At 43.0% G+C, this 15,817-nt stretch overlaps 1 protein-coding gene across 1 annotated transcript in view; it reads left to right on the plus strand.

The window, feature by feature from the left end:
• Positions 1–15,817, plus strand: part of marchf8 (membrane-associated ring finger (C3HC4) 8) — a 58,969-nt gene that overhangs the window by 22,797 nt on the left and 20,355 nt on the right. Inside the window, exon 3 of the mRNA XM_084709616.1 lies at positions 14,616–14,666. Within this exon, the coding sequence (XP_084565742.1) occupies positions 14,616–14,666 (51 nt within the window). The remainder of the gene's footprint in view (positions 1–14,615; positions 14,667–15,817) is intronic.

Here is a 15,817-nt window from a genome sequence, read left to right on the forward strand (position 1 = left end):
ATACTCATTAAAATGAGCAACGTTTCCACTCCATGTTTTAGGACAGTAGAGTGTGACCCTGGTTCGTCAACAGTTTCTAGCACAGTTTTATGCCTGCGTGTGTCTATGTATTTGTATGAATTACCCTGATCATATATTTTCAGTGGATTGAACCATCTGTCTGGGTTTAGTTAGTGGGGGGTACCATCTGCTGACTGGTCGTTGATAATGTCATAGATAGTTGACTGTGGCCATGGTCATGGGATTGGAATGAGGAAACAGATGGTATTGAACTAACTCACTGGTGGTCAAACACGTTTTCCATTGAGGATAGATTAAAGCCTTACAGTGTTGAGAGGAGCCTTCACTATCTTTGGTCTCACTTTAAAAGGCCTGTCTCTAACCCCCTGCCCCCCGCAGTGTTATTTCCTCCAAGCGGTTTCCCTAGCACTAGCTGTAAAATGTTTTACAGAAATTAAAACACTACACCCGTACAACAGTTGATGTTCTCCTCACTGGAGTGGGATGTGTTAGCATAGCGCTAATCTCTCTTAATTAACCCCTTCAAGCATCCAAACGCATATGGGACATGCTGTTGCAGTTAGGCCACGCTGAGCAGCCCATTCATATTAGTTCAAAGGCATGCGTACAACAACTGTAATTACACACTTTCATGAGCCTATTTAGAGTGCATGCATGTGTCCGGTCACAGAGTGCCAGTCTTCTCTCTCATTCCACATGGTTTGATATTGGCTGTCGATAAGACAGTAACGGTCAATGACGGCCATTACGTGGGTAAACCTGCCCTCAGGAAATCTAAAACAAATGCTTTTCTTAGTGGCTTTTCTTAGTTTTGGGATTACTGCCTTACATGCACACACACACACATACTTACACACAGAGACCTCTTGGCTAGGGCTCAGTAGCTTTACTATATGATAGTTGAAATACACTCTAATGTAGTTGGGAAGCAGATCCTTTCCGGCTCCTTCTGCTCCGATCCTGCCATCAGGGATTGGGGATTGGGGGACATGAGTTAAGCTGTAACTGGGTGCTGTGATAGTACCTAAAATACCTTGTTAAACTAGTGCATTACTTTTTAAAAGAGGTGCACAACATTGTAGTTCTTGTTGCTGCTGAAGCAAACAGCAGGTTCTTCGCCAAGAGAGAGGAGGGAGGGTAGGGGAGGACAGAGCACGAGAGAAAGAGATTGAACGAGAATGTGAAGAAGGTGGTTAGGTCAAATGAGTTTCTCCTCTGTCATCATGCACATTGCATTCTCTTTCAGTTCGGTATGTGACTGTGTTAGTTGCAGCTTTGTAGCTGTTTGTAGTACATCATACAAAAGGACAATACCATTACTAATGGCACAACTTGTATGTATCAAATAAATGAATGTATCAAAACTACTAAAACATTCAGACTGGTACCTCTTAAAAGTATGGCTGATACATTGTTTGGTGTAACAGTCTCTTTGGTAGATGGCAATTCCAAGTCCGGTAGTTTGCTCCACTGTATACCTGATGTATGTGTGAACTGAACTGAATGAGTGTAATTTCACTCTCTCTCTCTCTCTCTCTCTCTCTCTCTCTCTCTCTCTCTCTCTCTCTCTCTCTCTTTCTCATTTTCACTCTTTCCTTCTCTTTCTCAATCTGCCCTCCTACCATCTTTTTATCCTTCTCTCTCTTTTCCTATATCATCTGCATCTTGGGCCGCTGGCTCCTGTGTGTGAAGCAATCATACAGACCAGTAAGCACCATTAGGAAAACTTCAAGTGACCTCTAGATGACCTCTCTGCACCTTGGGAAATTGCAGTGACATCCCCTTGGTAACTCCAGAGGACTTTGACATCAGTTTCTGTAAAACTGACAGTTTAGCTATCTTCTCACCTTATGTAATGCCTCCGCCTGTTCTCGTCAATGAATGACAACTTCAAGAACAACTTTTAGGTATTTTAATTCAAATTAAAGTAATTGATCTCATGCAATCAGCAAAAGTAGGACAAATACCAACTTTGTTAGATGATAGGGAACTGGGAAGGTGAGCTGTTTATGCTTATATTGGACTTGAACTTCAAGATCAAGCTAATGGCCAGGCTTGGGTTTTTTGCTCCAATAGAAACCTGGCTAATCATGTTAGCACTAGAGCAACATCATTTTGCGTGAGGCACAAACTACAAAATGCTCAACCAAATTGAATGAATGTATATAAAGGTTTGTCAGTATCAACTTAATAATTTAATAATAATACTAATTTTGCAGTCGTTTTAGCCAAAGTTTCGTACAAGCAGGATTTGAACGTGCAACCTTTTGAGCTGCTGACATCCTCTACCACTAACCATTCCCATCACTTCTGCAGCATGCAAGACTGTCCTGCTGCTTCTGGAGTAAGAAGCTTTGTTTAATTTTAACACACATTTTCATTCATTTCTGAGAAGCGTATGCCCATTTCCAATTTCTGTTGGAATGCAGATACATATACTTTAGTTGGTTAAACTGATACAGATACAGATAATGGCATCAATCAGCAGGGAGCAGGGAGCTAGCTGACAGCCTAGTCTGGACCCAGACCTCTTAGGCCACATGGGAACCATAAGAACCAGGGCAGAACTGGGATAGCTGGCGGAATGAACTGAACTCTTGTGGTTTTAATAATCTTTGGAATTAGACCATTTTAATTATGTATATTTTAATTATCTCACAAATGTACTTATGTACACCACCAAGAAAACATGCTATTAACGACAAATACATTTTTTTGCAAACAATAGTAAGTAAATAAAACAACCTTCTGTGGGGGTTGGCAACTGATTAATACATTCAAACACGTACACATATTCCATATAGAAAGTATTCAACCTAGGGATAGATCTAACCAAAGTTGCCGTTATCAAACTGTCAACCGCTTTATTTAAATGTAAACAAATATTTCTCTGTTTATTAAGATGAGAGGCATTGAGTAAGAATAAAAGACAACCAAGATCTTGTAAGGAGAAAATCTTGCAGTGAGGACTGTTCCATAATACCATTAATGTCAGCTGGGTATTCATTGGTTGTTGTGTTGACCAAAGTCCATGTGGGAAGGAGGAGGGGGGGTATTAACCAATAGAGCTACGTTTAGAAGCTAAAGCTGTTTAGCGGTGTTGCCCAGTGAAACTAGAAAGCGCTACTTAACTCATTATCCTAAAGAAACCCTGACCTGTCTACTGTACACAACCCCAACTTACAAACACATGGACACACTCCACACGTGGGCACAACGCACGCACTCCTCACTTTGATGTGCACGCACTCGCTAATGCATGCACACAGAAGAGAAACACATAAACACACATGAAGTTGGCTCAGGGTTAAGCCACCTTAGAGTTTTGCTGGAGAATCAGCTGAGCACAAACCAACAGAAGCTCCTACAGGGAAACAGACGCCACATGCTTAGTTGGCTACTGGTAAAACGCTATGTTATGTCCCTTGTTTCCTGTGAAGATCATTTGCCATGTGTTCAGAAGGTAAGGTACTCCAAGGTCACAGTAATTAGTAGTGAATGCGTATTTGACGTCTTAAATAAAGGTTAAGTGAAGCTTGCAGTGCTTCTTTTGCTCTAATCTAAGAACTGAGAACACAATGATAACAATAACCATGCAGCTATATGAGCATAAATTGTGCATTATACAGTCTGGGGGATTTGTGTTCCACACAACGAAGGATTCTTTCATTCTCTAGATTTGCCCTTGGATAGAGCTGTGTGAATGTCTCTAATAAATGACCCACTATCACAATCCCCCCTCTCCACCACTACCTCTCACCCCTCTGAGCCTTTTGGGGATTGGAGGTTGTGGCAGTAATGTTGATCCTTAATGGTTTTGTCTGAATCTGAGGTCATCAATGTGTGTGTGCGGTTGTGCTTCTTATGATGACAAGTCATCGACATGGGACATGCCAAACAGGGTTAGGGGAGGGGCTTGTTAAGCTGAGTGAGCAACGGGATTTTATTTATGGGAATGTAACACCCCTCATGAATAATTCACTTACAAACTCCACCCCCTCTGACAGGGATCAGCTGAAAGAAATGCAGAACCAATAAGAGTGCAGCATTGCTGGCTAGGCTAAGGCTACGAGTGTGTGTGTGTGTCTGTGTGTGTGTCTGTGTGTGTTTGTGCAGTAGCCCAGAGAGAGCAAGCCCAGACAAGTAGCGGCAGCTCACAGCTCGTTCTCTCTCTGCGAAGGGAATGTAGGGCAGCCTCTCTCCCTCCCTCCCTCCTTCTCTCGCTCGATCCCTCTCCCATCTCTCTATCTCTGCCTTTGTCTCTGGATGTGCTGTTGAAGCTGCAGTCGTCACCCAGTTAGCTGACATTGCTGCAATCCACTTCCGTGTTTACTATTGCGCCGTGCCTCGTCCCATCTCCCCCCGGAGGATTTACAGAGGGGCATGTGAGCCCCCCGGGGACCCTTTGTCGGTGTGAGGGTGTGTGCGCAATTGTGTACGGTGTGTGTGTGTGTATGTGGGGAGGGTGCTCCAGGATCCTGCCATGAATTCATGTTGGAAGATGAAGCTTCAGGTATGGCAAGCTCTTGCCCATCATTCATTGATGTTGTTGTCTCTGCCATTGCTGACGACGGCTTGGTTTGTCTGTTTGTTCATGTTCATTTGGGTATATTAAGGCCTGAGTCAGGCTTTGGTAAGCATACAAATTATTCGTATTTATTTAAGTATGTGTTTTAATGAATGTTGTGTACATGCAGTGTGTGAGGGAGATAAAGAGCGAGAGAAGGAGAAGGAGAAGGAGAGGGGAGTATGAAAGAGCCCTTTCCGTTCAGTGGTTGTTATGGTGAGGCCTTCTGTTTCCGTGGTGATGGGAAAGTGCTCCTCTGCCTGCAGCTTCTTTAAAGCAGAAGCTACATTACATAAAATACATCACTGTGTTGTGTGTGTGTGTGTGCATGTGTTTGAGTGACAGAACTATTTTTGAGATAAAGTATATTTGCATTACATAGGCTGGAAACTGAGTGATACTAGTATGTGATTGCAGAGACTGTGTACTGCATGTCTGTAGGGTTGTGAGTATGTGTTTACTATTTTGATGGTCTTCCTATACTTTCTTTGTGTTTGGGTGGAACATTACTTTTGCATTATGTGCACTAAGAGTCTATGCGTTATTCAGTGATTGTGTACTGTGCATGTGTATTTGGGGAGTGATGGGGAGACCCACTCCCTATTTTGCCTGTGTGTCTATGTGTGTATGCTTTTGGGGGTCAAAGAAGCATCTGGCTTCATTGTATGAAAAGATGACCCACTTCCTCTTCTCCTCCTCTCTTCTTTCTCCATATGTACAAAGTGGGGGGATGGAGAAGGGGCGAGGCATTGTGCTGTCTGATCAATGATGAGGATGATGACATCCTCAGTGTATGTTGGTTCAGTATAGTTTTCTGTGTAAGTGCTACATGGTACCAGAACTTCAGGGTGTGTGCGTGTGCGAGATTGGTCATCAACAAAGCCTGGCAAACTCACTAAGCCTTTCACTTCTCTCTCTCGTCTTTCTCCAATCTTACCTTTGAACTTCTGTGGTCTCTCACATATTGTAGGGTGGGACATTTGGAATCTAAAAAGACCTGAGCAAGGTCCAGTGAAAGTTAGCAATTGTATGTATATATAAGTGTGTTTGGATGGATTTGGAGTGTTTTGGGGTCAATGTTGAGGTCACTTACTTGCAGCCTCCGTAAAGTATGACTTCATATAGTTGCGTTTTTGTGCACATACTTACATCACACAAACACACACTGCTCTTTAGGAATACCTTGGATGTCATCATCCCAATGCAGGGGAATATGAATATTATATTTATTCCCAACATTGGAGTCAGTTAATGTGTGTATGGCACTAAATAAATACACACACACTCTGTGGGGGAGAATCTGGTATTTCTCATCTCAATCCACAGCTTAGTATATCACATCATTGACTGATGCACTAAATGACAGGGCTTTGTGTCAAATCCCTAAGCGGTGCATTGGTGTGGAGGACAGCATGGGTGGGGGTGAGAGTGTGTGTTTGTGTGTGTGTTTGTGTGTGTGTGTGTGTTTGTGTGTGTGTGGGGATTAGCGGTCACATGTTGAGCCAGAGCTTAAAACCTTTTGGGAAGAGAGGAGGGGAACGAGGCTAGTAGAGTGTGTGTTTTATTGAGCTGGTTGTTTGTAATGTTTCCCCATTAGTAATGTAGGCCTGGGCAGTGCAGTAGCCTGCATGTGTGACCTCTGTTTCCAGTGGTGTGTTTGCGTGTGCTAGTGGTTGTGTGTCAATGTGAGTTTGTGTGAGTGCATTTATGTGTGTATGTGTGTATTTAGGGTTATATCACAGGGGAACTGAGGGCTCACACAGACAACACAGTTAATTAGGAAGCACTGGGCCGAAAGACTGTAATTATCTATGGCTTCAGTTTCGGACTCACAATGCATAATGACTTTCAGAGACAAGAGAACAACTCAAGTTCTACATAATGAGGAAATAGTCCTCCTCTCTTCTCCCAGCGACACAGCATTTATCAGATTCTCACATCCTCTCACCCTTTCTCTTTTCACCTCTCAACCCTCTTTCACCCGTCAGTCAGTGAAATGAAACAATATTTGGAGCTATTAATCATTTTTAATTCATTACTATCATTTTCAGTCATACGTTAATATACTGTAAGTGTCCATCTGTGTTGACTGCAGTCAGAATGCTGACCACCACTGTGATAGTGCAGCTGAGGCCTGTCCACACCCTTGCCTGGGCCAAGAGGATGAGGCTGCCAGGAAGTGCTGGTCAACTCCGCTCCCATATCCTGTTCAGACATACTGGGGCAATTATCCCTGAGAGATGAGGGGAGATGAGAGACAGATAAAGGAGGGGAGAGGGGGGTGGGAGAGGAGGGGGAGGAAACCACACACTCGCTTCCTGCTCATGAGAATACAGACACATAAGTCTGCAGCCCCACACACACACACAAAGGAATGTGCAGACACACACACACAGACTTTCCTCCCTTTGCTACGTTTCACTTTTGTCTCCGTGGTAACGTGTTTTTGCACATGCACACTTCCTCATACAACCACTAAAATGCACGCAAACAATGCAGACCTACTTTAGCATCTGACAGTGTGGGATTGTTTTATTGAATGTTGTCTAGTCTAGTCTTGCTAACTCTATCCGAGCAGAATATAGCAAAAGTATGCATTGCCGTTCTATGGTTGGATTGCCCATGACCCCCCCACCCCTCCCTCCCGCAAGCCCCAGATGGCTGAAGGAAATGACTGTGGCATGCAAAACTATGATGTGTCTCAGTCTGCTTTTGCCATAGTTTGCATTTCATGAAACTTGTCATTCAAGGAATCTGAAATATATAGCAACACACATATCATATCTATCGATGGTGGTAGGCTGAAACTCATTGGTTTATACTTTGCTGAGGAATCTCAGTTATTTTTGTGTTGTCACGAATCCCTGTGTCAGCTTGTCTGTGTACGCATACGGCAAACATGATGGCCTCACCTCATATACACAAGCTGCTCTGGCCACATTATGCTGTTTGTGTGTGTGTTTGTGTGTGTGGGTGTGTGTATGTGTGTATGTGTTTCCAAAAAGGTCTGCCCAGATGCACAAAGGCAGACAGACAATGTAAAGTCAGTCAAGTGGCTGAGCGGTTAGGGAATCGGGCTAGTAATCAGAAGGTTGCCAGATCAATTTCCGGCCATGCCAACTGACGTTGTGTCCTTGGGCAAGGCACTTCACCATACTTGCCTCGGGGGGAATGTCCCTGTACTTACTGTAAGTCGCTCTGGATAAGAGCGTCTGCTAAATGACTAAATATAATATAAATATAAATATATAAAGTAAAGAGTAGACCTTTTGTATGGAGGCGATATAACCAACATTGCTCAGCAGTTCAATTGTAAATACTCTGTTTTTAGAAATTCGTCACATGATTAGAGCTGTCCAAAACTGGAAATGTCCAAAACTGGAAATACAGCCGTTAAGCTCCCGTGCAATTGCTACACTAAGTCCTCGTTATCAGTCCAAACTTTAATATTGTTCATAAAAAAACTGGCATGAAGAAACACGTTTACAGATACACTTTTGTTTTCACATTGTTACCTCGCATGGCTTTTTTTGTGATCCCGCTGCTGTGGCCACCAAATAGGCCAAATGTGTTTCAATGTCAGTGTTTGAGAGGTTTATCCTGGCCCTACCCTCCTACATACTTTCGCTCAATTTTCATTGTGCTTCTGTACTGTGTCTGGGCTTGAGGTATATTGGTCAGATGTCTCCGGTAAACTTTTTACCGATCCAATCAGCGAACAGAGCTGATTGACAGAACAGAGTGACTGAGAACGATGTTGATGTCGTGCGCTAGTTTGAGTTGTAGTTTTGTAATGCTGGCGGAGAAAGATGCAAGCAAAGCCTTTCGGTCCATTGTGGCAACGCTGCCAAATATCCAGAAGTTAAAGCCAGAGCAAGAACAATCTTTGATTCCCATGCGGTTCATTTGATTTTCCAGCTAGCTCCGTTAGTGGTGAAGGAGTTGGTTAAGGCGAACGCTACTGATTGGTTATGCCAGATCCAGAGTGGCTCTGGGCAGATCCAATAGTTTACCCGCCTTCAAGGAAGTTAACGCTTGTCAATGGATCAAGCCCAGACTCCATGTACAAATGCAATGTACGAGAGTCTGGTTAGGACCAGGCTATGAGAAGTTGCGCCTTTTTGTTCTTTTCCCTCCTGATGTCATGATTCAACATAACGTAAGAACAATCACATGCCAGGGCCATTAATATACTGGATTAGCATTCATGAGGTGCTTTGCATTGACTATTTATGGTTAAAAACATTCAGGGCGGGGTAAAATGCTGATTCACGTACGCACACTTGTGGGTAATCTGTGATTTATAAAGGGAACATTGCTTACATTCTATAAATCCAATTTTTGGGGGGCATATGCCATTTTAGGCTTTTGGGCATACGTACACTTTTAGTAAGAATCCTACGCACAGTTTTATAAATGAGACCCCAGATCTGTTCCAGTTGGGAATTTACATCTCTCCTTCAGTAGAAGGATCAATGAACCGCAGTGGTCACTTAAACTCAGACCCTGCTCCTTGACTGTGTGTGTGTGTGTGCGCCAACTCAATTCTCTCTCTCTGTCTTTTAGAGTTGATGCTTTCTTTCCTGGGGATTTAATTCAATTTCTTCTCCTTCCCACTCACCTCATTACTGTGGGGGTCTGATAATCTTTTTTCTCCCTTTCTGTCTCTCCATTTTACTCGCCTTCCTTCAAGCCAGCCTCCCCCCCCCCCTCTCTATCTATCTCTCTCTCTCTCTCTCTCTCTCTCTCTCTCTCTCTCTCTCTCAACTGCTCTCTTTCTCTCTCTCCTCCTTCAGACAACCCCTTCTTTTTCTCTTTCTCTCTCGCTCTATTTCTCTCTCTCCCCATCCCCCTCTCTTTGTCACCGGTTTGGCAAACGTGTCTGGCTGGGAATTCAGTGTGTATGTTCTTGCACCTTTTCCTGTGGAGAGGGAAGCTGCTACATAAAAGGACTCGTTAGCCACTTACTGACGCTGTCGGAGGATTGTCATGCTGCCACACCCATTTCCCCATTCCCATCCCAGCGACGGGCAAGTTGGCAAATTTTGGAGTGCTCCACACTCCACAGTGCTGCTCACTCACAATCTGAACTTCTGTTACATCATGAGGTATTATGAGGCAGGCCTTCTCTACAGTATTAAAACAACATCTTCACTCTCATGATACACTCGGTAGTAGGGGTGTAACAATATATCGTGGAACAATATATCGCAATACAAAATTGTTACAGTATTGTAGAGTTATGGCAATGTTTTTACAACACGACGTATGTTTGATCCTATTGGTTGAGCTACCAGCACGCGACCTTCTCTGCACCTGCGTCATGCCTGCATTCATTGCATTCACAGATATTGCTTGAACGGAGTTAACTAAATTGTATGTACAACAAAGAAAATTATTGAAAATGTTTTGGGAATAAATCTGAAGTTAATTTCAGTTAAATTTAAAATGTTCAAAATATCGGGAAACGTATTGTATTGTAAATCCAGTATTGTGATATGTATTGAACCGTGAGCTGAGTGTATTGTTACACCCCTACTCGGTAGCCTTCTAGACCCTACACACTTATGATGCCAGCTGTAGATTTGATTCTGATTAAAGTTGTCTCACAGTCAATCCACTTCATATCCACCAGCAATATTATTCCCAGTGTTAAACACAGATACAACTAGTAAATGGAAAGCGAAAGTACTTAAAAAAGGCATGATTGTGCTTCCACATCCTGTGAACATGAATTTCTTCTCTCTGCCGCAGGAAGGGTTGTTAGTTAAGGGTACCCATTTTTTAAAAGAGCTCTGTTCCTCACTCATGCATGTTCGAACTCATTGGCCTCCTCTCTCTCTCTCTCTCTCTCTCTCTCTCTCTCTCTCGCTCTCTCGCTCTCTCTCTCTCTCTCTCTCTCTCTCTCTCTCTCTCTCTCTCAGTCTCTCTCCCTCTCTCTCTCTCTTTTTCTCAGCAGTGATGATAGAATCTCTTACATATCCTTCTCATTGTGCTGTCTGGTTTGGTGTTGGTTGACTGCTGTAGTCTCAGACTGAGTGATTGTATTAGCCTCCCCAGGAAACAAACTAGCCCTTTATAACTGTAGAAGTTGAAGGGGTGAGGGAACTAACCAGGTTTTGGAGGCGGAGAGGGCATCTATGATTGGTTAATTCAGTCTGTTATGTCTTGAGAGGGCAGACGTGGAAGAAGTGCTCTCTGTCTCCTACTCCTCTCTTTCTCTCTCTTGCTCTCTCTCGCTATCTTTCACTTGCTCTGTTTCTCTCTGTCTTGTGTGTAAAAAGCTAAGACTTGTCCTATTACCACAAAACAAACAGGAAAAAAAAAGCGCTGCTGTGGCAGTTTCTGTTCTGGTTTTGGTACTTTTACTAGCAGAAACATTCTGACTGTATATAAAAATGCTTGCTTTGAATGGTAAGCCTAGACTAGAATGAAACTGAGGTCTGTACAAAAACAAACTGAAAGAATTCTACAGAATCTCACTCTTAGTATCTGAAGTTATTTGTGTATTACAGTAAATGGTCATTTTCTGATGTCTTTCACACACTGTAAATGCTACACACACAACTCGAATGAACATATCATGTTAAACTCCATTTGAAATGTGGTCTCAACTGATCAACCACTCGTCTATAGGTTTTTTAGATAAATCACTCAGTGTCAGTTGGTGTTAGTATAGACCTGCTTATTAAATACATTTCAAGATAAAAGTTAAATATTTTGAAGTTGAATATGCTAGAAGTACACCTAAGAGCTGGGTATTCAGTGCCAACTGTCCTCATAGAGATGGTGCCAATACTGTATCTATACATTTAGTATTGAGGCCAGTGAAGGATTGACTTGCATATACAGTACCAATTCAAACTTTTGACTGGTACTGTATAGCCCTCGCTGCAGGAGCATGTCAGATGCACTCTTTGATTAGGCTCAGCCTAAAACGACTTTTGAGAAATTAAACAATCTTGAACTTGTACTTGAGTTTTTGCAACACAAAGTCAGAGTTACTCTATTCCAAAGAGGGAGCAGAGAAAGAGAGAGATTGATGAGGAGAGTTATAGACAAGAGTAAATCAAGAGAGGAGAGAGACAATGAAAGATAGAGCAAAAGAGATTAAGGCGAAAAGATAGAGACGGACAGTAAGAGTCAGAGGGGGAGAGAGAGAGAATAAGAGAGAAAGAGAATCTCAAATAGAACCATTCCGGAATATCCCCTTTTTCACAGTGTTTCTTCAGATGCAGCTGGAGGTTGGAGGGGGCATGGGGCTCTAAGCAGGCCCTGAGAGAGAGCATTGTAGTAGTGTGAAACACTAGCCTGCTGGCTTGCCTCTCCCTTCCCAGAATAAAGCATGACTCTGGAGAAGGCAGTCCATTTACAGATCTCCAACACTGAAAGTGTACATTATGATGGGGAGAGAAAGAGAGAGGAAGTGAGACAGACAGACAGACAGACAGACAGACAGACAGACAGACAGACAGATAGATAGATGGATAGACAGATAGACGGTGGAGATGGTTTGAGAAATAAAAGAGGGACGGAGGTAGAGAGAGATTGAAAAAGAGAGGAAGAGAAAGAGAGAGCGTGGGGAAAGATGAAGTGTGCAAAAGACAGAGGGAGAAAGGGACAGAAAGAAGTAGAGAGAAAGAGTGACAGAGAGAGAGAAACAAAGAGCAGAGAGATGGGCTACAGAGAGACATCAGTGGCCCGCCTATTAATCTGAGTGTGGAGGGTGTTTATGCTCTATACGGCACTTTGCTCTCCCCTTCTCTCATCCATCTGTCCTCCGCTCTTCTATTCCAATCATCCCTGCCTTTTAAAGTCAAGGGCCTCGGATGTATTTGTGGCCTCGTTATTTTCCCAGTGAGTTCATGCCAATGATGACTCCTCGCTTGTTATGCCATCTCTGGCTAAGGAGAGACCGAGGATGGCTGTCAATCTTTGTATCAGCATGGTCTCTCCATTCTTATTTCTACTATGGGTATGTACATTACCATGTTCCATGCTGATATAGCAGTAGTGTGTTGACACTGGAAAACAATACCCCCCCCAACCTGTCATGTATCACCCATCCATCTGTACAGTGTCTTCAATATTTCACCTGCTCTCACACCTTCATTTGCCTGTGTGATTGGGAAGCCATGCTGACAGACTAAATATGTTTTTATAATGAGGTCAACAGCAGACGAGCAGAAGGTTCACCCGGACAATAATGGCCGAGGCACAATTTATACTTATTACTCCTATGTGGGTGTAATATGTGTGTGCATGCTTGTTAAGGTTTGTTTTGTTTACAATCTGCCAATGTGTGCAGCAGTGTCCGTGTTTTTGTGTTGAATAGAATATGTGCGCGTGTGTCTATATGTGTGCTTGTGCGTGTATAGTAAGTAAAAAAGCACCTATATATATATTACTAGGGTCAGGACAGCCTGGTGTGACAAATTTGAAACATCTGCTGATCTTTAGCATTGGTCGGAAGTGACAGTGTGTCAAACAGAGCCGACGGGACATCCATACACCACACCTGGACTATAGTGAGGAGCTGAACCCTTGACCGAACCTCCTGCAGCCTCAGGCACTATGCCCTCACCTACCAGACACCATGTCCTTTATATATTTTGGACTGAACTATATTGGCCTGTACTGTCTACACAGAATACTGTACATGAGGGCTCTGTTATGGTGTGCTCTATGGTAAATTTAACAGATCTACCCAACAATACACAAAACAGACAAGCGCATATTTATGTTTTGTGTGTGGTATGTTTATCTTCTTTCAGACAGGAGATTATTCACAGTGCCATCTTGCCCTCAGTGATGAGTAATAGTGTAATGATGGCATTTGACTGGGTCACTGGACAGCCATGAATCACACTGTGAGCGTGTGTATTTGTTTATGTGTTTCTCTCTGTGATTGTTGTGTAGGTGTAGGTTTGTGTGTGTGTGTCTGTGTGTGTGTGTACTTTATGCACGCATCTAATCACATCAGTCACAGAGATATGGCCATGGAGTGATATGAGATATGATCTTCTCTGTACTGTAGGTGTGGGTTGGTTGTGCGTGTCACTGTCAGCAATGATAGAGAAAAGGTATGGGTGTTGTGTGTGTATTTGTGATTGAAAGAGTGTGAGTGACAGAGATAGTGTTCATGTGTTTATCTTAGCATTTTTAATGTGTTTGTTATATGTTTATTAAGGCAAACATTCTGCCAAAATGAGAGTGGGAGACGCCTAAAAAGAGAGAGCAGTAAGAATGGAAACAGGGAGAGAGAAGGATAGAGAGACGTAGTGCACAAGCCTCATCACGAACATTACCATGGCAACAGGGAAAGGCTAGAAACACAAGTGAAGTGGTGGAGTAATTTAAAATGAAAAGCATGTCCCTCCGTGTGTGTGGCTTGTCTGTAGCTTCATAGCTGGTGATTGCATATAGTGACGGCAATACTATGACTCGACTTGGCTGTAATATGTTGGACAGTTTTCAAAGGACATTCCGATTCATATTGTAGTTGTGTGAAATGGTCTTATCTGCATGGTACAGTACAGTATATGTAGACTTCATCATTGAAGTAGCCAACTGAACATGTTGTCACCATTCCACAAAGGCCTGTTCTCAGCCTGGTTCTGGATGTATGGGCTTAGCAGAACTCCTGAAGGCCAATTCTGGGGTTTGGGAGAGGACACACATGAGACTAAAAACAAGATGCTTGAATGCTTAAACAACTGTGTGTGCTTATTTGGCTCAACTCTCTTTGTGTAGAGTCCAAAACACACTGATACATTATGTAACCGTGATTGATTATGCATTAGCAGACTTGCTATTCATATCAAGATATTCCTGTAGACAATATATTCCTGTAGTCTCACATGAAGTCATGAAGTACATGCCACACATTAAGGTCATTGCTTCCTTACCTTACTAATGCCTTTTAGATCTTAATGTCAGTGCCTTACTGTGTGTATAGCAGTGCACATGCTCTGGTGTTCCCAAAGTGAGCATACAAGTATTTATTTGGTCTCTTCTTCTCTTACAGAATGAGAAGCCTCTCGGCCATTCTGCAAGCAGGTCCAGCAATATCTCAAAGGTAAGCAGAACTGGGAAAATGGGAAATCCAATATGACACCATACAGACCTCTCTTTTATTCTCCCCATCTTTCTCATTCCCACTCGCTCATGTTTTCCCATCTGTTTCTGTTCCTCCCTCTCTCAGTCTTTTTCCGTCTCTCTCTGTCCTTTCTCCTACCTGCTCTGTATCCGTGGCTCTTAGAGGCAGATTTCATGTTCTCCCGGGCACCTGTGAGCTTCTTAGCGGATAAACTTTTTACTTGCGCTAATAGATGTCACGGTCACCTCGTCAGCACAGTAACACTCTGGTGGCCATGTTGTTTGAAGCTGTTACTGCTAGGTCCTTCAGCGTCAGTCATGGTGACTTAACAGCCTGGTACCAAAGACATGAATTAAACACGGAGGGTGGCTTGTGCTAACAGTACTTTCCAGACTTCAGTTCACACAGAATGTGAAATGTGACTGACTGAGTATATAGATTTGATAATTGAGTGCCATGACCATAATTCTAGATGCTGTAAATGGGAAACATATAATTTTTGATTCTGTTTGTATTGACTTTGAGCTGCCTAGGCAGCAGTATCTCACGCACAATAGCACACCAAAGGGCAATGGAGCAATCAGGTGTGTTTATGAACATGACTTGCAAGTGTGGCGGCCGGCTCTTAGTATTCATCACGCATCTGGAAGAGAGGTAGTGTCCTATCATCCCTCAAGCTCATTCAGCCAGGACAGGATGGGTTACAGACACACTTGTGATCCATTTAGTCCCAGCCTCTATGCTTGCCTTCCAGTGGTGACACACAAACCCCCATACTCCCACAGGCATGTACATGCACCACACACAGTGGTTGTGGAGTTGTCAGCAGTACATTGGCAACAACACAGACCTTAAAAATTCCATATTTACTGCAGCTTGTCACTAAGAAACATGTAGAAAACACACAGTACATCTCAGTTTTGGGTATAAATAGCCTATTTCACAGCAAGGCCAGCTTTACATGGTCTCTCTTTTCTACTTCCTGGAACAAAACAAAGGAGCAGATTAATTATCTCTCTCATCACCCATCAGCTTCAGAACATTAAGTACACACACTCACACTGCAAGGACTCATATGTTCAACTCATATGTAGATACAGCTCAGAAATATGGATAGGATTAAATTGTGC

This window comes from Hypomesus nipponensis, chromosome 11, assembly GCF_054491055.1.
Source record: "Hypomesus nipponensis isolate SF chromosome 11, ASM5449105v1, whole genome shotgun sequence".
In the NCBI taxonomy this organism is placed as follows: domain Eukaryota; kingdom Metazoa; phylum Chordata; class Actinopteri; order Osmeriformes; family Osmeridae; genus Hypomesus; species Hypomesus nipponensis.